This window comes from Balaenoptera physalus (genome assembly GCF_965194825.1).
Source record: "Balaenoptera physalus genome assembly, chromosome: 1".
NCBI classification, from domain to species: domain Eukaryota; kingdom Metazoa; phylum Chordata; class Mammalia; order Artiodactyla; family Balaenopteridae; genus Balaenoptera; species Balaenoptera physalus.
The window spans coordinates 56,211,235-56,238,096 of record NC_138882.1 but is presented as its reverse complement, the minus strand read 5'-3'; the positions used below and the strand labels follow the sequence as shown (position 1 = coordinate 56,238,096).

General features: G+C 43.4%; 1 protein-coding gene across 1 annotated transcript in view; it reads right to left on the bottom strand.

Annotated features, from left to right (window-relative positions):
• ASTN1 (astrotactin 1) overlaps positions 1-26,862 on the bottom strand; it is a 328,474-nt gene that overhangs the window by 129,962 nt on the left and 171,650 nt on the right. The window contains exon 8 of the mRNA XM_082462335.1: positions 22,367-22,451. Coding sequence (XP_082318461.1) covers positions 22,367-22,451 — 85 coding nt within the window. The remainder of the gene's footprint in view (positions 1-22,366; positions 22,452-26,862) is intronic.

Below are 26,862 nucleotides of genomic sequence, written 5' to 3'. Positions count from 1 at the left end.
GATTGATTTCATGTGTAAGGAACATTGGCTGGGATAGTTCCTCTTTTGTTAAAATTGCAAGGCTCTGAACAATGGGATTAGCCTCATGTCTAAGCGTCTGCTATGTCTGCAATTATTTGGGTTGACACTTCACCAACAGAGAGGTCTTAAGCACTTAATATGCTGAAACCCAGGGGTAAGAAGGGGTATGCCTCTGATTTTGACTTTGCCCTGGCCCTCTGCGGAATTGGATTTGGGGAAGTAAAACAGATTTGCCACTATTTTACTCACATAGAGTTTTAAGTGTGATGGGGGAAGAACACTTTGACAAGAAGGTTCCTTTTGATCTTTAGGATTTGTGTTACCTTCTGATTGACTCCGGTTTAGGCATTCAATTCATTCTCATTTAGTAACTTTTCATCCAGCTGTCAAAGGCATTAGACCTAATCACTGCCACTCTCTTTAGAGAACAGTAACCTCTGCAAGGAGATATTTTTTTCTCCTTTTCAATGGTGGGAAAAGAGCCAATTAAGCTTCATCCTGCAGAGGTACAATGGCCTCACGCACAAAACAAAAACCTAGCAACTCCATTAAACTTTTGCATTTGTTTCCTTAGAAAAATGAAATAGGGAAGATGATGTCAGCCACTCTGGGTCTCCGAGGTTCACTTTCTTTTTCTAAATCAAGGATGTGGGTGACCCCTTCCCTCCTGTTTATTTCTTCTCTCTTCCTGCAGAGCACAGGGAGAAGAGAAAGAAGAGAAAAGGAGAGAAGAGGTTAGCCAGGACCATGATTTTTGCCAGTAATGGAGGAATAATGGCTCATTCCAGGAAGATGGAGAAAATGGGCTAAATTAGAAAACATTTCACAATGCCGGGCCTCAGTATCAAGTTGAGCCAAACTCAGTCCAGCACAGCAATTTCCCACCTCCCAACTGTGTCTGCTTGTGCTCACAGCTCCAATTATATCAGCCTGAATGATTCTCCTGAAACTACTACTTCTCTTGTCCGCCTTCCCCTGCCCCCATCCTGAGCTCTCTCTGGCTCCACAAAGGGAGTTTTAACTGTCAGTGGATTCGGGCGTCAGCCCCTCCTTCAGCTTTCTTGAGCTGCCTCTCTCTCCTCCAGCTTCTTTATTAAAAATGCTAATACTACCATTTTCTGCCTGGATTTCCAAAAAAATGCAGTAAAAAGGATCTGAGGCTGGGAGGGAACAGGAGCGGAGATGGATCTGAACCAAGGAGGGGCTTTTTATCTGGCTGCCCCTCAACTGATGCGCACAGCCCAGAAAGCAGTGAAGGCGCAGCAGGGGGAGGGAGAAGAGGCTGCAATTTTTTTTTCCTTTTAAAATTAAAACTCCCTTAAAAGAGAAAATGCTGTCTTGTAACTTTGGCACGGACTTTCAGCTTTTGTTCCCTTTGTCAGAGTGGCAAATTCGTTTCCTATTTTGGAAGAAGAGAGGGGAAGAGCAATGGCCTGGAAACCCGGAATGTGCCAGGTACCAGAGAAAGACGAGGAGGAAGATGGGCAGGGGGAGAATAACTAGAGAGGAAAAAAAAGCAAATCAAAAGTGACTCTGAGGATGAGGGGGTAAAAAGAAGTAAAAGAAAAAAAGAAATATGGAAAGAAGTACCTGGAATGGCTGGAAATGAACAGGAAGGGAAAATATAGAAAGGGTAAAGAACACAGTAGAAGACACATGAAAAACTACGGCTGTTAAAGAATCATAAAAATTGCCAATAGGAAAGACTATCTAGATAATCCGTGGGGGGGGGTCAGTGTAATCATCCCCTCGGGTATTTTCCACAATGTTTACATAAATCAGGCCACAGAGTCTTCCACTCTCTCCTCCTCACACCGGCTAATAAATATCAGCATCATATCTTCAGCCTAAATTTTTCTTTCTCCTTCTCACCCATTTCCTAGTTATGTCTCCTGAATAACTTCTCTGCCCTTTTCTGTAACGTTTATACCACTTAGATATTAATAGATGACGCCACATCCCATTTATGTTTGCTTAACCTAAATTATACATTGCATGATCATTCTTTTGCTCTCTCCCTTTAGGCCAAACGCTTTGATGCCATAATGAATCTCAGTGCTGTTCCCCAAAGTTCCTCATTTCTCTGTGCTTTAGGTAATAAAGCATCTTCAACATTTTGGTCATGAAAACTGGAGAACGATAATGGGTGGTTGTCCAAAGCTGGGAAGAGAGAGGAAATACGCAGAAGTAAGAGTCAGGAGACCAGATCCCCAGACTGAATTCTATTACTAATCCGTTGTGTGATTGGGCCAGATGGTGAGTTGAGCTGGATTCCTGTCGAAGCCTGTTTTAGCTCGGACAGTCTAAGATCTAATCTTCATTAACTCTGTAGTAGAGCAACTTTGTGGAGGCACATGGGCTTCAGAATCTGGCAGTGTTGGGTTCAAATCTGCTCCACTGCTTACAAGCCATTTGACCTTGTAGTAATTTACTCGATTCTTCTGACCCTTAGTGTCCTCAGAGGTAAACTTGAGAAAATATTGCCAACCTTACTGGGGACCTTACTGTACGAAGTAAACAGAAGTTCCCAAACTTGCCCAACTCATAGCACCCAAAGTGACTCCCCTAAGTCCAAAGAAAGATCTACTAGTTTCATTTATTAGGGGTCAGGTCCAAACAACTTAATAAGTATTCACATCCTAACAACTTAGTAGTCATTTGAAAAAAACAATACCCATAAAATTGAAATACTTTGTGTGGTCTCTGTCGGATGTCCCTGTGTTTCCCTTGACAACTTAAAATATCTCACAGCTCCCCTGTAAGATTGCTGTGGTGCCCCAAATTCTTCAGGGTGTAGTTGGGGAATCAGGAAAGTTAAGTGTAAGTAAAGTTACAGTAAGTACAGAGTAGGGACCCAACAAATGGCAGCTATTCTGCTACCAATTGGAACATTCCTTTAGCATCTAAACTGGACCTAGAAACGTGAATTGAAGTTGATCTCATTCGGATTCATTGCTTCCTCATGTGTTAAATACAGGTCTGGAAGAGCTGGAAGAAAATGGGAGAAGTGAACTCTTGGGTTGAATACTGCATTTAAGAAAAAAACAGGGCTTCCCTGGTGGCGCAGTGGTTGAGAGTCCGCCTGCCAATGCAGGGGACACGGGTTCGAGCCCTGGTCCGGGAGGATCCCACATGCCGCGGAGCAGCTAGGCCCGTGTGCCACAACTACTGAGCCTGCGCTCTAGAGCCCACGAGCCACAACTACTGAGCCTGCGTGCCACAACTGCTAGGCCCGCGTGCCTACAGCCTGTGCTCTGCAACAGGGGGAGCCACTGCAATGAGAGGCCCGCACACCGCAGTGAGGAGTGGCGCCTGCTCGCTGCAACTGGAGAGAGCCCGCGTGCAGCAACAAAGACCCGACGCAGCCAAAAATAAATAAATAAATAATTTTTTAAAAAAGATAAAAACATATACCTTGAACACTGTGAAAGAGAGTTACAAAGATGACCTTGGAGAATGAGAATTCTACTTCCAAACTCATTAAGGACCCCAAGTTGGACCCAGTGGCTCCTGAAATGAAAAGTCTAGATGAGGATCAGAAATGATCCTTCTCAACTGTCTAGAATGAAATGGCAAAAGAAACTCGTGTCTCCCTTCTCTTTCCAATGAGATTTGGCGTCTCTTCTAAGATGATCTTTGTTGCAATCCCTATCATCGGGTATTACTTTGGGGATGGATACAGGAGTAGATAGACACTCAGACGGGCAAGAAAAATTCCTGCTACTCTCCCCTCTCAGAAAGTAACTACAGTGGAACTATCAACCATCTGGCACTATTTGTTCATTGATTCTGTCATTGATTTAATGTCTATTGAGCACTTACTGTGTGACTAAGAGGGCCTGGTGTCACAAACACAAAAAAGACAAGACGAAAAAGGTACAGTCTCTGTCCTTAAGGAGTTTCCCACTGCTTGTACAGTCCAATGGGAAACCAGACCAGGGATTATACTGAATTGAGCTCTTATTTGGCTATCTGCTGGTGCTACTGAATCTCAAGGAAGAACCTTTTAAATCTACTATAGCAGAGATGAGGAGCAGAACAAAAGCAAGTGCTTTGGGAAGGCTTTTTGGAATAGGAATTGGAGGTAAATAGGGGCAGGACAGTATTTACCCTTAACCCTCCCATCCCCCCAAATAAATGAAACTAAAAAAAAAAACCATAAAGAAGCTAGTAACTCTCCCAGGAACACTCTCCTCTTAGAAAAGCACCTGCTATAAAATCTGGCTACATCCATCTCACCAACACACACCTAGGCCTAACCTAGGTCAGTGGGGACCCTGTTAGCTTGACTTCCTTTCATGGTGATAGTCATCGTCCCACTTCTGTACTAATGCTCTGGTTAACAGTCAGGCCCTTTCAGGACTACTCTATTTTCCTCTACTGGACCTAAGTCATTCGTCAGGATGCTTCCTTCTCATTCTTCTATTCATCTCGACTCATTCATCCATTCATTCATTCAACAGACTGTATTTATGGTCAGCCTCCAATTTTCCTATATTTAAATCTCTCATATCCTGTGCTTCCTGCACATTATGCATTGACCTATGCTGAATGTAAATGTCCATCATAATTCTGACAGAGACTCCTCACTTCCTCACTTGAGGCTGACCCCTGTCAGAGCCTCACCTGGGTGGTAACAAGTGTCAGCGTGCGTGTGTGTGTGTGAGGGCAGTGGAAGCATAGGTTCCATACATTCTAATATTGTAGATTTTGAAGTGAACGTCCCTGTCCATGAGAACCAGCAGATAAATTCTTCTCCATTCCTGCCGATCCTCTACCCCCATGGACTGTTCAGGGGTACAGATTTCCATAACGCTTATCTGTGCTACATCCTGTGTGTCCAAAAGCGGGCTTCTTCTAAAGCTTAGAAGTGGCCAGCTTACTGGAAGTGGCCAGCTTACTAGTGCACTATCTTGCATTTGTGTTTCTTCTCTCTCTGCCTCAATTATGTTTTCCCCTCCGTCTTGCTGCCCTGGGACTGTGCCTTCCTGTAGAACCTTAGCACATATGCTTTGTTTCTAGGGTGCTCAAGCTAGGATGGTCTACATTCCTCAATTTCTTCAACTGCGAAGTGAGGGTATATAGTAATAGTACCTACTTCATAAAGTTGTGAGGATTAAATGAGTTAATACTAAGTGTTTTGAACAGTGCCTAGCATATAATAAGCCTACATGATTGTTGACTATTATTATTCATCTCTTGTTTCCAGGCACTTAACACAATCCCAGAGACATGGAAGGTCATCGGTAAATGTGTTTCAAATGAATAAATTATGGAGGTACCCTACTTTAGTGGCACTGGGAAGATCGATGAGTTAACTCAGAAAGGAACACTATGCCAAATATTAAATATAAATAAGCCAATTTCTCTTTTGTTCCTGGAGAGACCTAAGCACCAAGAAATACACTGAGAAAATCATGCAAAGGTTTGCAAAGAACTTGCATGTATAACTTCATATACAACCATTCACTTATTCATTCAACCAACATTTATTCAGTGCTTAATACTGAATGTGACAGGAAATGTTATAGGGTTACAAAGATGAATAAAACACAACCCTGAACTTGAGGAACTTACAAGCTAGGATAGTAGGGGCCAAGGCAGATACATGAACAGATGATTAGGTTTATCAGATCATGATAATTATGGTGTGAAAACAATGACGGAGATAATACCTGGGGGTAACAGGATCACAGATGAGGGTCGCTTTGTGAAGACTGGGTAGCGTCAGATAGATATCTCAGGGGGGGCTATCCGGATGCAGACTTAAATAGTAAGCAGGGAATAGGCAGGAAAGTTTGGAGTAGGCTAGGAATTGAGGTAAGAAAAGCCATTCCAGGCACAGCACACCCCCTAAGCAAATACACAGACATGTGGTATAGCATGGTGCACACATAGGCTCTACAACAGATTCAGTGTCATTGGAACCTAAAATTCTGGGCAGAGAATGGTTGGAGATGCTGGGCTGAAGGGGTTGGCGTGAATCAGGTCAGAAAGAGCCTGTAGGCCACCTTAGAAAGGCCCAAATTTATCCTGTAGGGCCATAGGTTTCGTTGGCAGGCTTTAGGCAGGGTGTAAAATGAACAGCTCATTTACATGGATCTTTTTGTTGACTGAAGAGGAAGGATGTGAGGCCAAGTCAGGGGGCAGGGAGCCTATCATGTGGTCCAGGTGAGAGATAAAGTGCTGGCCTGAGAGAGTAGGGGTGCAGGTGAGGCCGTGCGTGTGCGATGGGCCTTTGGACAAATGTTATGGTGGTGAAGAGGAGAAGCTGGAGCCCACCAGGGGCATCCCGTGGTCCTCAGCAAGGCCCCCAGAGATCTGCACTCAAATGCTCCCCTTAAGAATTCCTTCATGGGGCTCCACCAACTGATCTTCCAAACGCGGAGCGGGTTATTCTGGTCACAGCCCTGGGACTTCAGTGCTGAAACCTCAGGCTCAGGTTCACACAGAAATCTAAGATCTGGGTATAAGTGAATGGCTCTGTTAAACATTATTTCATTCATAATCGTCACTGAACTTCCAAGGGACTAAGAGACTGAAAGTCAGAAATTAAGAGGCTGCCCAGGTAAATGACAAGTGAGAGGCAAGGCCAGGATACAAATCCAGGATTCTGTAACCAAAGTCCAGGATCTCTCTCTCTCTCTCTCTCTCCATATGTCTTACACACACACACAGAATTTTAACTTCACAGCAGATTCCTCATAGTCATTATCAAGTACATGCTAAGTGTCTAGAGCCTCAGAGCCACTTTTGTTACCTTTCCAACCCCCATCCCATAGGGTCTTAGATTATAGACTGGAACCTTAACCATGTCCTACATTTCATATCCCTGGCCCTAGCAAGTTTAATTGTTAAATTGGTTAAAACTGAAAGAACAGGGAGAGGTTCTGTGATAGCATCACCAGCCCTCTCCCTGGGCTTCAGTTCAAAGGGATCGCGGCCCAGGGCCAGAGGAGAGAACAGCGGACTTAATGCACTTGTAGGCTCTTCTCTCTCTCCCTCTGCAATCCTCTGGTGAGCAAGGGCACAGCAGGGGTTTCTGGGAAACGGAATCTTTGATGATGTGCTCTCCCTGCTGTGAAGACTAATGACTTCAAAGAGGGCATCCTGCCACGATAGGGGCTTGCGTGGAAAATCTGACTGCAGTGTAATTAGGCAAGAGGCTTGAGTTTAGGCTGCTGTGCTCAACCGCACCCTCCTCTGCCCGGTGGAAAGCACAATTTGGGGAAGGGAGAGACAAAGCTTTTGAAGAACAGGAGTGCATCTTCACGATGCATTGCTGCTGGCAGAGAGGAAGAGAAAAGTTCAAACCAAACCAAACAAAGAGACCCAGCCTAGTCAGTGGTCAAAATGGAAAGATTTTAAATAACGGAAGCAGGACCTCCCTCCTGAAAACCATCCCCCTGGCAGGTATTATGATACCTGCTGCTAGATTCTCTGACTCTCAGAGGAAGGGCCATCTGATCCCCTTGCCACCTGGCATTACCAACACCCTCCATGAGCTAGACACTCTTGCTTTCCATGGTTCTGTCGTTTACTTCTTACTACAACCCTATGAGGTAGGTACTGTGATCACGCCTGGTTCACAGGGGAGGAAGCTGCGGTACAGAGAACTTAAGCAGTTTGACCAAGGGAAGTGGGTACAGCCAGTAAGTGGTAGAGCCGGGATTGAGACTCAGGTGGTCTGCTTGTATAGTTTTAACCATTATGTTCTACGGGCTCAATTCCTAATGTATTTAAGCTCCTAGTGGGTTGGACCTTATAGGACTATTGTGAGCCTGGAATAGGATGTCCAGCACAAAGGAAGTCCTCAGTAGAAGTGATGTGTTGTGAGTGATCTCAAGGTGATCTCCTTCCTGCCTCCAACGTAAATACAGTAAGTCCCCTACATACGAACCTTCAAGTCGCGAACTTTGAAAGATGCGAACGTGCCCCTGTATGCCAGCTGCTGTACTGTGCTACTGTACTTTTCAAGGTACTGTACTGTAAGATTAAAAATGTTTTCTTTATTTTTGTGGGTTTTGTTTTTTATGTATTATTTGCGTGAAAAGTATTATAAACCTATTACAGTACGGTACTATATAGCTGACTGTGTTAGTTGGGTAACTTTGTTGGACTTTACAAATTATGAACATGCTCTCAGAATGGAACTCGTTTGTATGTAGGGCACTTACTGTATCTTTTCTATTAGTTCATTTCTCATAACGCTTGGAATCTCACGAGCAGCAATTATTTAATTTTTATTGAGCACCTACTACGTGCAAGACACTCTGTACTTGTGAATGAGACTCAAAATTAAGCCCTTGCACTACAAGTCTTATTGTCTACGAGGAGTCAAGACAAGTCTAGGGATATAAACAAGGCCCCATGTGCCAGTGGCCACAAGAGAGAGTTACAGGCCTGAGGCAGCCCAAAGGACGAAAGGGTGGCTTCAAATTGGAGAATAGGGAAAGCTTTATAAAGGAGCAGGTATTTGGGCTGCACCTGGGAGACTGGGAATGAGGAGGGGCATTGGAGGGAGAGAACTGCAGGGGAAGAGATGTCCTGAGCAAAAGTGGGGAGAAGATAAAGTAAAAGGTCAGTGTGATCAAGAGCAAGCAGTTCAGTCAGGCTGGAAACAAATGCTGGGAGCCTTGAGAGCTAGGAGGGACCTATCCTGAGAGGCTCTATGGTGGCCAAACTCATCCTCATGCATCCCACTGAGGGCCTGGACTGAGAATCAGACTGCTGGGTTCATCCCTTCTCCTCCCACTGCTACTGTGTGCTCTGAGCGAGTGATTGAATCCTCTGTGCCACTGCTTCCTCATCTGCACAGTGTGAGGAAGGGATGCTGTGAACACTCACAAAGCATCTACAGATAACGCCTTCACGTAGAAAGCACTCAGTGAGATTTCCTATTATCATTTAAATGAGGTGACAGATACAAAGCACCTGGAAGAGAGCCTGACCCACGGAAGGAGCCCATGACGCGCTGACCTCCTCCCCTTGCTCGGGTGGAGCACCGCAAGTACCTCTCTACATGTACTTCATTGACGCCTGAAGCGGCTCATTCCTCTGGGCTAAGCTCCACCTCTGCACAGGCTTTCGAAGAGCAAATGCTTCTGGGACCTGGGAGGAAAAGCCCCTTAAGTGGCTGACAGTGGAGAGAAGATGGTGACACTAGCTCAATCCCCCGAACTGGAGAACTGAGAACACGCGGCGGAGGGTGATCCTGACCATCGTGCCTGCAGCCAGCTCAGCTGCCTGACTCGCATTACTTCAGAGAAGGGAGTGGGGAGGATGGGGCAAGACACCAGAAAAGGGGGTATTTGCTGCCCACAAATCTGCTTGCTCATAGAGTAAATCCTTTCCTTGTCAGGCAGCACCCTGTGAGTTATATGCACGGACTCCAGACAGACTGCCTAGGTTTGAATCCCAATTATGGCACTTACTATGGTGCAAGCTTTGGCTAAGTTACCAAGCTTCTTGGTGCCTCAGTCTCCCCATCTGTAAAAAGGGATAGCTTCAAAGAGTTGTGTTAAAATTAAAATATATAAGCTCTCAGAAATGTGCCAGGCACAGTGTAAACTCTCAGTAAATATTAGCTCTTACTATGACCTTTACCTTCACTTATCAGGTAGGAGATTGTTGAGAGTCACATGGCTGGAACTCCTTGTGAGGCAAGACTCTTAATGAGATAAAACTGCATGGCCTGGAGGAATAGATGGTCTAAGAGCCACAAGTGTGGAAGCAAAGTTTCAGCAGCTTTGGGCTCTTTAGAGAAAGAGGATGGATCAATATAAAAAAAACAAGAATGCCAAGATGTCTAAGAGCTAGACTGGATTCACTAACAAGCGGGGTGTCCCAAGCTAGACTCATGACCATTTTTGATGGCATCTCTAGGTCAGCATGTCAAAGGGCAGCACAGAAGTCATCTACCCTGATTCCAGAAAGGCATTCATTCCCTGACTTAGAAAATGTATTGAGCACCCATTCTGGGCCAGACACTTGACAAAATCTTTTATATGGATTAGATGGAAATATGAAGGTTGAATGATTATACAGCTGATGAATTTCTGTGTAATTGAACAAATGTAACCAACAAGTTTCGAGTAAGGGGTCAAGGTCAACCTGCAGGAAAGTCTCTGATGGGAGCAGGGCTTGGTGGTGTTCTCTTTAACAATTTCATCAGTTACCTGAAGAAGGTCACTGAAGCTGTGTTAATTAAGTTCACAGATAACATGAAATAGCAGGGATAGCTAATACATGGGATAACAAAAGTCAAGATCCAAAGGATTTCAATGGCTACAAGCTAAAATTTAATAGAGTTTTATATAAGACCTGAATTTAGGTTAAGAAAGTTGACTTCAGTCTTAAATATACTTTCTCTTTTTGACAGCAGTCCCTGTGAAAAAGACCTTTAGTTGACCATAAACTAAATATAAGCTAACATTATGGCTCTTAAAGGACCTAACACAAACTTAGCTTGGAATTCATTAATAGAAAATGCAGGGGAAGAAACAGGCATGATATATTCTATAGGGTGATTTCATTAGCCCTGGGCAACATCATCTGAAAGGTATAATGACAAACTAGGGAGATGCAGAAAGCAGTGGGTAGGATCTTTAAGGGATTCAGGTAAATTGCAATCTAAAGAACAGCTGAAGGAATTAGGTATATTCAGCAGAGAAGGCTTGGGGAGGAGAGATCATCGTTAACTATCTGAAACATTAACGTGTAGCCAGACCATATATGGTGGTCCCATTTGTTCACAGGCATCCACCCCACACTCTGCAACAGATAAGCACATTTTTCTAATCCACATAAAGGCACCGTATAAGCTAGCAGTCCTGAGCATAGAAGAAGGAAATCAACATATTCTTTATTGTTCCAAAGGACAGAGCTGACCAAATGGATCGAAGTTACAGGAAAACATATTTTGGCTCAGCCTGAAGGATAACTGTCTCAGAATCTGCATTACAACAACGATATGAGCTGCCTTTTCCAAGAACATAGCCTTCGTCACTGATAGTATTCAGGTGGCCATCTGCTAGAAAGGCTGTGGAGGGATTCCTATACCAGGTGGCAGGTGAGATGATATGACCTTGAGGTGGGCTCCCAGCTCTGAGTGTATAGAATTGTGAGTGATTCAGCTGATATTCTTACTCCTACTTCCTGAAATTACGGAGGTGAGTCACCACTCTCATAAGAGAGTCTAAGGATCCAATTAGGTTCAGAAAGCAGAAGTCTGTGTATGTCTTGCCCAAAGATGACCACATGCCTTTATTTATTTTACAAATATTTATTGAGTACCTACTATGTGCCAAGCAGTGTGTTAGGGTCTGACAATGCAATGATAGATAAGAGACATTGTTTATGCCTTCGTGGAATTTACATTCTAGAGGTGGATTACTCTAAACCCAACTTGCCAAATTGATGTTAAGATCGCATCATTTGGAGGCAGTTCAAAGAACATAAATGAGGCTATGACCAATGCAAAACATCATCAATGGGATACTTGATGCCATCACTTATTTAAGTGCTTACATATTTTATGTAACATTATTGAGTGCAACATTCTTATTTTTACTGAAAAGGAAATTGAGGCTCAGAAGAGTTATGAAGCTAGCCAAAAACAGAGCGCTTTTAGTAGAAGAAATGAGATTTGAGCTCAAGCCTGTCTGACTGCAACTCTGTGCTCTTCCCATTGTGCTATGCTGCCTCCCCTACAGATAAAAATATGAGCAGGTGAACATAAACTCTCTAGGGAGTGAGGTATCCCCAGCCTCCTGGTTAAGATGAGATCATTTGACCAAGGCTATTAAGTGAAGTCTGGTTAACAATATTTAAGACTATACCCGGAAAGAAGAACCTCTGAACATATCCCAGACTACCTTCTTTCCAGGCCAAGTAGTCTGAAGAAAATGGATGGCCCCATCCTTCAAACGTGAAGATCTCACTCCTGACCCACCGGGCAAAGGCTCTGGAATCTTTGCCAATAGTAAGGACTTGCCTAGGTGTTTTAGTCTCCCGCATTTGTGCCAGTAAATGGGCAAATGCAATGCCTGCATAGGGTCCATGGTGAAGAGTGTGCCATGGCCTCTGCTACAATGGGCCATCTTGATTTGAATCCACAGTTGTGGTTTTACACTGGCCAGAGCACAGAGCTACTCAGTAACAGGTGCCTGGTCCCGACAGTTACCAGCCTAGAGCATTTACTGTGTTTAGGCCTCCAGCTAGGTCCCTCTAGTGACGTGTCACTTTCCCTAGGACTCTACATCATTCTGGAAGAGATACTTAACTACAGACTACATACTTGCCATTGTTTTAATCAAGGCATCGACTCAAGGATCCCCTGTCCCCAGAGCCTCAAGGCCGAATTGTAGCCTCTCTCCTGCTTTCATTTTGAGACTCTCAGAACAGTAGCCCTTGAGGGGTTTGGCAACAGAAAGTTCTCCTTAGGGACCGAGATTCTCTTTTCTTGCCAATGAGACTTTCAATATTGCTGCAATATTCAATAGATCACCAGTAAAATGGGGAAAACAATAGTTTCTACTCATAGTGTTGAAATGAGAAATAAATTTGTTGGTACATGAAAAGAACTTAGAGGGCTGGTTGATGCATCCCAAGAACTATATGTGTCAGCTATTATTATTACTATATTAGTATCACGACTATTACTACTGTCCCTGAAGGGTACAGTATGGGGAGTGCTATAATACCAGGCATGCAAAGTATTACGGCTCACTGGCTTTGATGTTAATTTAACTCCAGGTAGGCTTCTCTCAGTGTGGAATATGTTCCCATTTGTGACCATCCCACCACGGTGAGCACTCACTCCATTTAAAGTCATCCTTCTCATGTGGAAGGAATATAACAAGGCCTAAACAGACTCACGGATATACAGAACAAACTAGTGGTTACCAGCTGGGACAGGGAAGGGGGTAGGAGCAAGACAGGGGTAGGGGATTAAGAGGTACAAACTACTATACAAACAGGGATGTATGGCAATGTTTTATAATAACTCTGAATGGAGTGTAATCTATAAAAACATTGAACCACTATGTTGCACACCTGAAACTAATATGATATTGTGACTCAACTATACTTCAATAAAAAAATAAATACAGACATAAATAAAGTCATCTTTCTCATTTGGTTATAAGCAATGGAATCTCTGCTGTACGTCAGGATTGGAGGAAGCCCATGCCGGGCACTGTGGTCTGGGCAGCCACGTGGAAATCCTCCACCTCCAGGGCTAATTGGGCTAGTGCAGCACTGGGGCATTGAACAGCTGTCCACGGCCTCCTTTCACAGTCCTGCACAACAGAAATCTGGGGACTCTCCTCCATCCAAAGATCTTAGATCCAAAAGCCAATCTCAACTGGAAAGCCTGGTTTCCAGGCTATCTCTCCTTAAGCCAACCATGCTACTCTCAGTGTGGAAAACCGTGTGGAAACGTTAATAAACTTGATGGGAAGAAGAGTACCAGGGAAGGAAAAGATTATTCCAATTGTTGAGTGGCATCATGGTCTAATGAAAAGAGCCTAGATGTTGGCATCAGGCAATTCTGCTCACCACTGTGACCCTGGTCACCATACTGCTAAGCCTCACATAATAACAGGCACCTTTCTCATTACATATACATACATATATATGTATGTGTATATATGAATATATACCTTTTAAAAAGCAAGAGATATAACAATATAGTGTGATTTTTGTTAAAAAAAAAATATTATCCCTAAACAGACAAAAGAGTTCAGAATGAGTTCCTTCCAGGGGATGCCACTTCAGGTGGCTTGGACTGTCTTCTTTTTACTGCTCTGTGGGTGATTTTTTTTTTTTTTTTTTTTTAGATTTTTCTACTAATTATATGCATTCCTTTTATAAAAACAACAAAAAAAGATAAAATAAAAACCAAGACGTGCAGTGACAAAATGTTTGCTCTCCAATTCCTGAGATTATATAAAGTTAAAACTTAGGAAAAAATAATTGTAGTGTGAATGTTCAAAGCAGAATTCAAAGTACTTATCTAGGAAGAATAAACCTTAAGATGACTTTTACTGAAATTGTTTTCACAGAAATTGCAGGTGGAATAAACACTACTAACTGCTCACCTCTTAACCAGTTTGGAGGCTTTTTATCAAGATTAGTGATGATATTAAAAACAAAAACAAAAACACTGAGCCCAGCATTACACGCTTAATAAATGGCAGCAATTAATCAGCATTATCTGAGGGACTGCTCAAAATCTTCAGTGACACTGAAGTTGTACTGCATTAAATATTGTGCTGAATTCAAGGGTCACTTCTTGGTGTTCATCCAGCCCTTTGTTACACACAAACTTACAGAGATGTTTACATTAGAGGAATTTGACCTGAATGTTAGACCCTGAGCCACTTTCTTCTTTCCTCCAAAACCAGGTTTTCAGCTGAGGGTTTTCAGTTAGACATTAAGAATAACTTCCCCAGAGAAAACGTTTTGAGAAAAATAATATACAACAAAGACACTTTTAAAGCTTCCTTCTTAAATTTCCCCCAAATTTTGTGGTTACAAAAGTAATAAATGCTCATTGTTAAATTACGAAAGAGAACAAAACTGCATTCAAATTTAAGCGGGGCAGTGGAAAGCAAAACTTTTGATGCATAGAGAAAGAAATTGGGAAGAAATGTGACAAAATGGTAATGGTAGTTTTCTCTGAGCCTGGGATAATGAGTGGATTTTTTTCTATTTATTTAAAAAAAAAAAAAAAAACGATAAATAGCCAAGATGTCCAAAGCCAGGGAAGATGACAGCACTCTCAAACCTAGTATTCTTAGACCGAAACCCAAAGAAGCTGCAGGTCCAGGGAGCATTCCTAGTAGAAAACATCAGTGCATTCAGTAGAATATATAAATTCAGGACACTCTCTGGAAAGCCTGGGCCAAACATAAAACATTAATTTCTATAAAATTGAAACAATTTATCCTCCATTCTCGAGCAGATGGGAGGGTAAATCGAGGTTGATTTTTTCACCCTGGTGGTCATATTGGAGGAAATATGAGTGTTCCCGCCTCCGGCACTGTTTAAAATAAGTCTCTTGGTGCCGTGACCGGACTAGTCAGAGAGAACACTGTGGACGTTTCACTCTCCTCCAGGGGAGGAGGAGTACTGTAGGGGGACTGCAGACACTTGTCGTGTGGGGAAGGGTGGGATGAAGCTGAGTCCTGTCGGCGCCCTGGGGAGGAGGACGCAGAGAAGCAGGTGGGGAATGCCCACCTCTCATCCACAGCTGATGACTGACTTCCAGAATGTCACAGGCTTATCACACTGGGCTCTCTTTGCAATCAGTATTTACCCAACTGATTTATCTCCAATACCCACCTGTCACTATAAAGCTTGGCCACCAGCTATGTGACCTTGAGCAAGTTTCTTCACCTCTCTGGCCCTCTATTTCCCCATCAGTAAAACGCAAGAATCCTTTGAGGATGCACTCAGCCACTAGTCTACAAACCCATTATTTTCATCAGAGGGGATGGTGCACTGGTGAGAGGATGCCTTCCTGGTGGGGATGTGGAGACTCCGCACCTTGCTTAGGAAGGGCCTCTTAAGTCTGGTTGGGCTGCAGAAGCATTTGGGGGAGTTTTTCATCTGTACAGAGACTGGGCCCTCTCCCAGACCCATGAGATTAATATATCTCTTGGGGTAGCAATCGGAAATCAGTATTTTAAATAAGCTCCCCAGATGATTCTTAAGTATTTGCTCCATGAACTGGCATCAGGGAGTCAATTATTAGGCATATTTTGTTCTCTTATCATCTTGAGTAACCAAGAAGGTTACAATTGCCTCTAAGAGGGCAGCAAAGGGCATCACCTAAAACAACCCCGACCAGGGGCAGCTCTAGCTCCTCAAGTGCATTTGTGCAAATGAGAAAAAGGCACGCATCAGGACAAATGTCCCCTGCGTCTCAGAGTTTGCTTTCCTGGGCCTGCAGGGGCAAGGTTTCACCCCTCAGCTGCTCTTTCTGCTAGATGTCTACCTGCAATGTACAAAGCATATAGCTGTACTCAGCTGACTGACCACACACCTTTTGTGAAAATGGGTCAAATTAAACATGTTTCCACTTGAGAAAAATCCCTAAGAATGAGGTGCAGGGTCCCCCAAGACAACTGGGGGGACTTGGTCCCGTTAAGCCCGTCTGAGGAGGTCCTGGTAGGTGGAGATCCACTTTCAACCACTCAGTTCCTGCCTGCTCACCCAGAGGGGGTCAGTTCTCCTTCTTTCTACAGGGCAATATTTCAGCTAGAATCAGGTTACAGCAGAGTTTCCAGCGACAGAAGGAACTAGGAACTTGAGGTTTAATACTAAGAGCTAAGATGACCTGTTTGACACTGAAATGGGTGGGAGAAAGGACAGCCACGTTTCCACTGACTCCTGGGGGAAGAGGAGGAGATGCAAGTAAAGGAAAAGGGAGGGAAGAAAAGAAGAATGAGAAATAAAGGGCCAAATAAAAACACTGGAAACCCTTGCTAGGAATAAGTGAATAAGTGAGAGGTAATTAGAAAGAGTCACACACGCACGCACGCACACGCACACACACACACAGAGAAAAAAGGACAATAAAAAGAGAGCTAATGGGAGGATAATCCCATTTGTGTCTGGCATGGCAATGACAGGAGCTGGGCACAGACAATGAAGTTGGGGCTGGAGGGAAGGGGAAGAGGGCACCCACAGATAAAAGAGCAGCAGGAGGCTGGCCTGCAAATCTTGTCTGAGGGGTTGGAGGAAGGTGAATAGGGCATCACTGATACAGAGACAGGCAGGGGGGAGGGGGAAATAAAAGGCAGATGATGAGCTAGAAACGGACAAATGAAAGTCAGGAAATGTCAAATGTCATGCAGGACTGTCTGACTCCATCTGAGTCACTTCTGACGAGACTTTGGGAAGGTCAAAGAAGGCCAAACACTGCCCAAGACCTGGACTGGGAATCAGAGCTACCCCCTAGCATTCTAGTCACTGCCATACAATGGTTCAGCATTTGCACTCTGATGGTCTGACAGCTGAGAGAATGTTCTTGCTCAGCTTTAGGTGGCCAGAAGGTGCAAATAGGTTTTAGATCATTTTGAATAATCAGTGCAGGTTGGTCTCCGCTAACACCTAGAACTCAGAGGCAAAGGCATCCTCTCTAGCGGGCTGTGGTCATTTTTCCGTGAGTGGTCTCTAGGGAAATGTTTAGGATGGCATCATTCAGACAGACCCAAATAAAATTACTTTCTGTAAAGGACGTTTTGGAGCAAGACCAAGGGGCTGAGGCCAACCATGACAAACACGGTCCCCATTCTTGGCTTGAAAAGGAAACTGGATTCTATGGTGTGGGGCATTTGTTCCTTATACAGATTTAGAATCCCTAAGCAGGGATCCCTGGGAGGGTGAGTAGCAGGAATGAGCTGTAGAAAGAGAAAGAACAGTACAAACCTGGGACAATGGAAAGGCCATATTAAGGTGGCACGGGCTATGTACGAGTGTGTGAGTGTGTGTGTGCGTGCGTGCGCAGGCACAAGCACACACGTGTACTAGTCTGGGGGGATGTCATGGTAAGTAGGTAAGTATGTTGCCTCCTGAGCAGGCAGTGAAACAAGTGCTCTGACGAGCAGGACTATTCCTGACAACAGCTTCTAAAACCTTGGAGAAACACCTGTTCATTTTCCACAGCTGGTCTTTTCCCATCTCATAAATTATCACTCTATCCCCATTCTTCAGCACTGAAATCTAGTAATATGTTCTCTAGTGGGGAATCTCCCTGGTATTGCCCTCTGTATCTGAGATGTCAGAATAAGAAATCAGGCTATTATTTACTGGGAATCTTCAAATGCATGAATTTAATCTGACTGTGGTGTTCTGAAAAATGTATCTAGAGGCCACTGGGTATACTCTTAATTTAACAAAAAACATTATTAGAGCCTTTCTTAATAATCTCCAAAGTAGCTAAATACATTTGTTTTTTCTCTTCTAATATTTTCATGTAAATCATCTCTCTTGCCTCCTCCACCCTCATTTATTGGTTTCATTTCTTGTCTGTGAAATTTTTTAATTTGTCCTTGTTGTCCTAGCAGACAAATATCACATAGAGACACTAACAGTCCCTGGCTGTGTCTGTGAAGCCACAGGGTTGGGAGGCTGAGCAGCTGTGAATTCACACAGGTTAGACAGAGATGTGGTGAAGCCCTGCACTAGGGCAGGATCCTTCCATCCTGGGTCCTCTGCTGGGCACCTGGGTCACCAGGGGTGCTGGGGCAGGCAATGATTGATTTTGTTGCCAACCTCAAAGACCAAGGATGTAACCTCAAACATCCCATGTTCTTTTAATAACTCATTAGAAGTCTGTCATCCATGACTTTGTTTAAATCTTTTTGAAGCTACTTTTACTTTTAGTGAATCAGAGCCTCTTGTGTAACGAGTTCAGTGATTTTACAACCTGCCACCCTGAATCCTGTCACCTGGGTGAACTACAGTGGCTGGCTTTATCACCAAGATTTACGCACGAATGTCTCAACTAGCCTCACTTCTCCTTGGGCATTTCTGGCAAAACCAGAGTCACCAAAAATGGCTGCAACCCCCTTGATTAACATGTCTTGTACATATGGTCCCCAATCTTCCGTCACTCTTTGCTGTTTGGTCTTCAAAACTTTTATCTACAGGATAATTTTAAGACGGCTTTATTTGCAGGATCCAGATAAATAAAACCTTAGATAGTCTTGAGAGGTTTTTTTTTGTGTGTTTGTTTTGGTTTTTGTTTTCTTTTTAGGATTGTTTTAATTTCTTTTGAAGGGTCCAGAAAAATAATGTGTAGTGAGGGAATAGCCCTCCACATATACAGACACCTCCTGCTGACAATTCTAGGGGTGTACACATGGAGCTTTAAGGTTCAAAGCCTTAGTAAGCAAGAGCTCTTCAAGATCTAGTCTTTACCCACCTTATCAGCCTCTTCTCCTGTCTCTATAAACTGCACCCGTGAGCTACACTGAGTTATTTGTTTGCCATTCCTGGAAAAACCATGCTTCTTAAGTCTCCATGCCTTGGCATATGCTGTTCTTTCTGCTTAGAATTACTTTCGTTACCTGTTAAATAGAACAGTTCAAGATCTAACTTCCTCATGAAATCCTATTCCAGATTCTTAGATGTCACATGAGTCTTAAACTGTAATCCCATTGAACTTTGCTCAAACCTTTATTTTAACAGGTTTTAGAATTCATTGTAATTTTCTTGTTATGTGCCCATCTATCTATTCTAGACTATTAGTTCTTCCAGAGTAGAGACAACATCTTCTTATAATTAGCAACCTACCTTATCCTGGGCCACGATGGGTAATACAGTGAATATCTGCTGAAAACATGAATGAGTGAGAGAGTAGATGAAGGAGTAGGGTGGGGAGAGGATTTCTATAAATAAACCAGCTCACTCACGTACACATACACACACACCCATCACACACACATGCACACATACAGGTCCAGGTAAACTGAAGCATAAAGCAGAGTCTGGATAAAGTTGCAGGTATAACTCCTCTGTCTCACAGAATCATCCATTTGTAATTTTTTGTATTAATGTCCTTGACCAATTTTCTTCCTTGTCTGAAAGTCATGACTGCTTGTTGATACTTTTGTCCTGGTACATTAACCTAGATTTTCACAAGGGAACTCATTTTAACTTTCACTGGCCTAGGATTTGGTTGTTTGACTTCAAAAGAATGTTCAGCTATTTTAATGTATGCAATATAGTATACTAAGTGAAAAACATAAATACCCATACAAGCTGTTCACCTCTACCTCCTGGACCATTAAACAAAATATTCGGGAAAATCAGGCCTACCACTGATTTTTCCATAATACCCCAGTACGTGTCATTAGTCAGCAATCTGTCAGGTACTTTTCAAGTGACAGTCTTCACGTTCAAATCAATTTTCATTAATTTTGTAAGAACCATTTAAAGAAACGTGGCATCAGATGCCTGATTTAAATCAAGATGTATGAATCTTCTACTTTTCATTTATCTTGTCATTTTATGAGGAAAATGCAGTCCTTTGTCTGGCACTTTTTTATATACATGTAAACATGCTGCTTATCATTCCTGGTTCCATTATTCTCATGATAGTCACTTTTTTTCCCCTCCTAACAGTTGCTCCATTATTTTATTAGTGTCCAAAATGAGACCTTATAGACAGTGATGATCAGAGAATAATGGAAATTAGAGATGGAAATGATAGATTAGGTCTCCTTGTCTGTTTCCTGGGGCTAATGTTCCTGTCAGTCTCTAACTCAGGGCTCTAACCTGTCTTATTTTAAATGACACCAACGTGGGGCCTCCACCATTTCCCTGGAGGCTCTTGTCTACGCCCAAGACTGTCTCTACACACAGCCAGAGGGAATGATGAAGCCTTGTGCAATTACCCAGTGAAGTCAGGCCCATCCTCACATGATCTGTCTACAAGGCAAGGGATGATGTGGAGGCTTGAGCGGTTAGCCACCAAATCCAATCACTGCAGAGAGCCAGCCTGGATCATTCAGGGCACAAAAGTGAAATGATTTTTTGTCACTGTTTACTTCAGCAGCAGGTATGCAGGCTAAGAGATAGAGAGCTTGTTATCCATCACCTTTTCCAATATTTTACTCAATATGAATCATAGTCAACTGAGATTTTCAGCCATCACATAAGCTAAAATCTTGGCTCCTTGGCAACTATGCAAACATGTCAGAGGGCAGAGAGTAAGGGGACTGAACTGACTTTACATAGCCATAGCGAATGGCACTCTTTATTCAAACTCCGCTTGGCATCTATGAGCCAAGTTCTCTGCCCTTCCCACCAATCTTTCAACAACCGGCCACCTCATATGCATTTACCCTTCTCCAAACATCTTCCTCTACACTTTGTGGACTGCCTCCCTGATAAGATCCCAAATTCAGTGGAAAAACGGAGCCATCATTCATTTTCACTAACAGAAAAATTTCATGGCATTTTGACTTCCCCCAAGTTTTCTGACCTGTGACTCAGATATCCTTTCCTTAACTTCATTCTCTCTTGTCCTTATCCCTCAACTTCAACCTGTTCCAGCACATTTGCTCTCTTCGAACATCTACAGGCATCTATCATTCCTTGACTTAGTCATCAGCTGGTCAAGTTCTCTGAGTGGAGTTCTTCTTCCCCTTCATCATAAATCACTCCTTTGGGCTCGTCAATCATTTTTATTGCTCTTCTCCAAACTCTCACCCATTTTTCTCCATATTTATTGCTTTGAGAGTCCAGAACCACATTCGATATTCTAGGCTTGGGCTCCTCCGAATCATAGAGAGGAGGCTGAGCATCGAACTCAGGGCTAGGAGTCCCCCTTGGCGCCGTGGGAAGGGACGGTGATTCCTTTTCTCCACCTTGCCAGGCTACAAACACATTTCCACTCTGCAGTCCAACAATCACTCTGAGATGGCTTTTGCCTTGATTTCTTTCTAGTTTCCCCAGTCCCATTGATTGCTATTATTAGTTAGCGTTTATTGATCCCTGTCTTCCCACACACTCCTCCGCAACCCAGCCAAGTCAGAAAGTAATCTCTCAGCACCCAAAACAAAGTAGGAAGTTGTTTTTAAAAGGCAACAGAAGATGGCTAGTGGTGATGGTGGCACAACAATGGGAATGTGCTTAATGCCACCGAACTGTACACCTAAGAATGGTGAAAATGATCATTTTTATCTTATGTATATTTTTTCTCCATGAAAAAATTTAAAAAAAGTAAAATGAATAAAATATAAAGCAATAGACAAGGTAACTATTTTATCCCAGTCGTCTGTGCTTGGGGAAAAGCAAAGGTCTTACAAGGAAATGGTAATTGGAGATCAGGCGAAAATCCTTTGACTCAATGCCAAGCACTCCCTGAGTCGTTGCATTTCACCCTCTCTGACGGTACTGGTGAAAACAAGTTTCCACTCATATCAGTCTTGCAAAGCTCATTGAGCTCTGGGAGAGCTACACTGGAGTCTGTGCGACTTCACGTGTCTCCAACAAAATCATCAGCTAAGTTCTGTCTGTGGAATCCCCGTGGCTGATGGCGGTGTGAAAAGGAAGAGAGGGACAGCTTGATCCCCAGATCCCAGCTGGAGGCTTGGGGCTGAGAGTCAGAGGCATCGTCTCTGAACTCATAAATGGAGAGGAAGATGAGATGGACATCACTGGGATGGTGTAAACATGGAAACGCACAGTGACACGTTTACCCGTTTGCTGTTCAGAATAGAACCACCCTTTAGCTCTGTCCCTCTCCACGCAATTGCTCCACTCACGTCTGCGTGAGGGAGCGGTGACGTCCGGGAACTGGCTAACTCGCCGTCCCCTCACTTACCCTTGGTTGGTTCCCCATTCATTCCGAATGCAAAGATGCTTGTGCACTGGATCCTTCATGTAACCCTCGTAGCAGAGGCATTCCCCTTAGAAGCAGGGTGAGGAAGAAGAAAAAGAAACAAGAAGAAATTGATTAACATGTCTGTGTTGGAGAAAATTAATATGAAATGATCACATCAAACTAACACTGGCACGGATGAGACCATAAATCCTATTATGCCATACATGCCCGTCTCCACTGCCCACGTGAAGGAACACACCACCAATCTCTCCATATTCGCTACGTGATAACTTTCACTAGTTGAGGACACTAACGTTTACAAAGCACCTATTACATGGGCTCTACAGACACAAAGTCCAAGAACTCTTTGAGCAAAGGGACTTCTTCGTCGTTATTTTCTCAGTGGCCAGTATACTGTAAGACACATATTAGATGATCAACACATGTTTGAAGACCACATAAGTGAGTTATTTCATCAAATGTTTCTAAGAAATTTGAAAAGTACATATGATTAGCCATGCTATCCTGATGAGGGAAATCGAGGCTCAGAAGAATTACGGGATCTAGAGACAGATTTAAATGGTAGAGTTAATATTTGAACCTATGTCTGTCTGACTCCAGACCTTTTGTCCCAACCAGGCCATGCTGCTAGCCCAAGAACAACTGCTGTATTTAGAGGAGGCCACTTATACCTATCATAGTTTTATAAGAACTCTGGGTTTTTATTTTTAAGTGAAAATGGCTCATTATCTTGGTGCTGATAAACAGAAGGATCATCTATGTTTGTTTAGGATATCACTATGTTTCATTATGATTACTTACTTCAATAGTGTACCAAGAGGTCCACGACCCCTCTGGAGTCGTATGTGAAACTGTACATATGTGTATGTGCATCTTTCCTCAGCAGGCCTCCATAACATTCATCAGATTTATAAGCAAATCCAAGACCCCCAAAAGATTAAGAAGCATTGCTCTACTTAGTCTGACTTTGAAGAAAATTGTAACTGCTTCCTTATATTAATAATTCCTTAGGCAATGCTATGTATCCCTAAACTGCTGAGATCAGTTCCACTGAAGCACCAGTATTGTCTTTTTCACTGGCTGGTTATTTAATTTATAGGTAGTGAAAGAACAGAGTGTGACTTCCTAAAATTTGGAAATTACAAAGGTGCCAGATCCTAGGGAGACAAAGGATAAGGTTTCTTTATCTTCTTGGGAAGAAACACTCAAAAAGGATATAGATGGAATAATAGCTTTGAGAACTATTTTCTCTTTTCAAAGATAAAAAACAATAAAAATGAAGTAAAGGGGTCTCACAGTTATGGGGGCAAGGACTGGGTAGGCTCTGAGCAAGAAGTTTTTGTTAGGATCTAAGTGCATCCATTCTTGTTGAGATTGACCTATAAGCTACTGTCCATCAGGGTCTCACTACCAGATAACACTTGTCTTCCTCTCCAACACCTGCTCAGTCAAGGTGTTGAGGAGTGGAGAAGAAATGAGTAACTTAGTTTGTGAGGGATCCACAGGGAGTGTTAGATCAGTATTTTGTCTCCTGTATGACAAACTCAGGCTTCCATGCGGGCTAGATTCACAATAGGGTGAAACTTACTGGCTTCAGTGGTGCTGAGCTGTATCTAGGAACGGTCAGGGAGCTGGGAGTCGAACATAGGAAAACACAGTGGGAAATTCGGTAGCCGATGATAAGGCTTTCAGGTGAAGGCTGTTTCTCTGATAGAAGGAAAGATAACGAGGGCAAGGACCAGAGGAGGGCAAAAGAAGGGAAGTACCAGGAGCCAGGCTTCATATCGTATCAATTCCAAAGAAAGCATGGACTCTAGACTATAAGCTACACAAGAGCAGGAACAAGCTAGTTTTTCCTCTATTTGAGTAGACCTTTTATAAATACTGTATAATGGAAAATAAACAAATTAATTAAAGAGTGTGTCCCAAATTTATAGATACCATCACCACCACCTCTCCCCAAGGTGCCAATATCAAGCCAACTAATGGGTCAAGGACCCAGAAATGATTCGCCCTTAAGGAGATGACCTTTCAATTTCCTTGTGCACATTAGGCATGGATATGATATTACAAAACAGGAAGGAATCTCAAGAGGTTATCAAACCCATCAGTCTGACTCTTACAATGTTCTTGACTGGATGGCCTGCCTAGAATTAAAGACTGACAAAAATGGTAGTCCTCCTTCCACACTTGATATCTAGTTACCACAAAACATGTAAAAATAAATGCAGTAACAACTCAGAGTTCGAGCAGAGCTTGATTTTCCTAATGCTGGCAATATCTACCATTTGTAGAGTACATTCACCTTTCTTAAACTGCCTTCATAGTCGTTATCCCCTGACGAGATTTCCATCATTCATTACTATGTGGGGACACACTACTGACAACAAATAAAGCTTTCCTCCATATAATGTTATATGCAGCCCAAAGTCAGAGCAACAGGGACATTTTTCAAACGTATCATGTTAGAGTTTGAGGATTTCCAAAATTTGTCTCTTAAATCATCCTCATTTCCGGAACTCACCAAACTTCCCTCTTCTGTATTCCTCCTCTAAACCAGTCTGGCCATCTACACTGAAAGGAGTTCAGACTTGATGAGGAAAGTTGCTATGGCAACCAACTGCTAAATCTTGACTTTAAGAGGGGTTTCGTGCAAGCACAGGCTCTGACTGTTAGCTGTGAATTTTAAAGACCCCACAAGGGTGTTGGATGCCCTCCTAAGCTAGAAGTGTTACAGTCTCTGCATCTGCTGTGACAGATGGCAGGGAACATATGACGTGCCGACTCTGTGGTGGTGTTCATAGGAATCCAAAAGAGAGACGTGTCACGGCCACAGAGAAGTGCCCAACTGGAATGAAGCACGCCCTGCAGGAGGCACTCACAGACAACTACACTGCCAGAGAGTAGAAGCCCACCCAAGAGGTGATCTGTGCAGGGCCTAGGAGATGCCTACACTGGATCTGTGCTTGGTACCCTGCAGGCAGATGGTGACAGGCAGTGCCTTCAGTCATTTCCCATTCCATACATAGATGGAGGCACAAATCTCACCGAACGATTGAAGAAAGACCTTGAAGCTAGGGCTCCTCAGACATGACTGGGCTCACCACAAGTTCCTCATGACATAACTACAGATCAAGGCCAAAAGTCCTGATCACCTCCATCCTTCAGGTAGCAGTTGGCTTTTATTAAAGTGAATTGGGTACGCTTCATCCAAAAAGGGAAATCTTTGTAAGACATCTGGGCTTGAATAATATCTAATTGCCTGGTCTCCTCTCCTGGGCAGACATCAGGCAAGAGGTAGGCTCAGAGTCAAACAACCCCACATGACTCTGGGAGGGCAGACAGAGGGAAATAGGCCAGAAGTACACCCTGAAGGGAGGTGCTGTAATTGAGCTACAAAAGAGAGTTTGGGATGAGTAGGCAATCCAGGTGGCAGGAACAAAATGGGAGCTGTGCTACCCCACCTAACTACGTTCTAAAAACCAGGGAAGACTAGAGAGAGAGAGAGAGAGGCCCTTATTCAGAGTAAGGAAAGGGGAGGAGGGCTACAGTGAGTCTGGAAAACTGGTCCAATGCCCCTCACCAGATTTTACACATTTCTTCATGGTTGGGACCAGCCTATGGAAAGATCTGGGACAGAAGGAATTTCAGTGACCATCTTGGATGGTGATTAAAACTTGATTTAGCTTGGAAGTGCATGCTCCTTGCAGACTCAGAAAAGCTACATATCTTGAAAAGAGCAATGAGGGTCTGTGGCCAGAACTGAAGGGGGCTGTGAAATCAAGCAGGTGTGTGAAGCCTCCACAGCTGCCCATATGGCGGAATAAAGGCCAGGAATGCAGCAGAGAGAGAAGCTGCTGAGGCAAGTTAGTCTGTGTTGCCCTCAGAAAACAAGCCAACATACAACCACCACAAAAACCCTTAGAAAGTACAGGAAAAGTCAACCCCTGGCTGGATCCATCCGGGCATTAAGCATTACAATTTCAGTGGTTTGCTGTTAGCCCCACGTGACCAGAGACACACCCAGGGTTACTAGCCTGGGATGATCTGAGAGAAGATGTCAGTGTGCAGTTGGCAGAGGGCTTCCAGGCTAAGAGCTTTAGGCACATTACGTCCCTCCCCGATAGCACGTTGCTAGAATGGAAAAGGGAGGCTGGAATGGAAAATGGTCTCAAGTCTCTTCCAGGTCCGGTCCTTCCGTAGATTCCTGACACATCTGCAGAAGGTCTGTGCAGCCACCTTCTATAAACTGTGCCAGGGTGATATAAAGAGGGCATAACAATGCTTATTTTTCTTCTGTCCTTTTTCTCCTTCCCTAGTGTGTTAGTTTTCTATAGCTGCCATAAAAAATTACCACAAACTCAGTGGTTGAAAACAACAGAAATATATTATCTTGCAGTTCTGCTGGTCAGAAATCTGATATGAGTCTCACTGGGCTAAAAACAAGGTGTCTGTAGGGCTATGTTCCTTTCTGG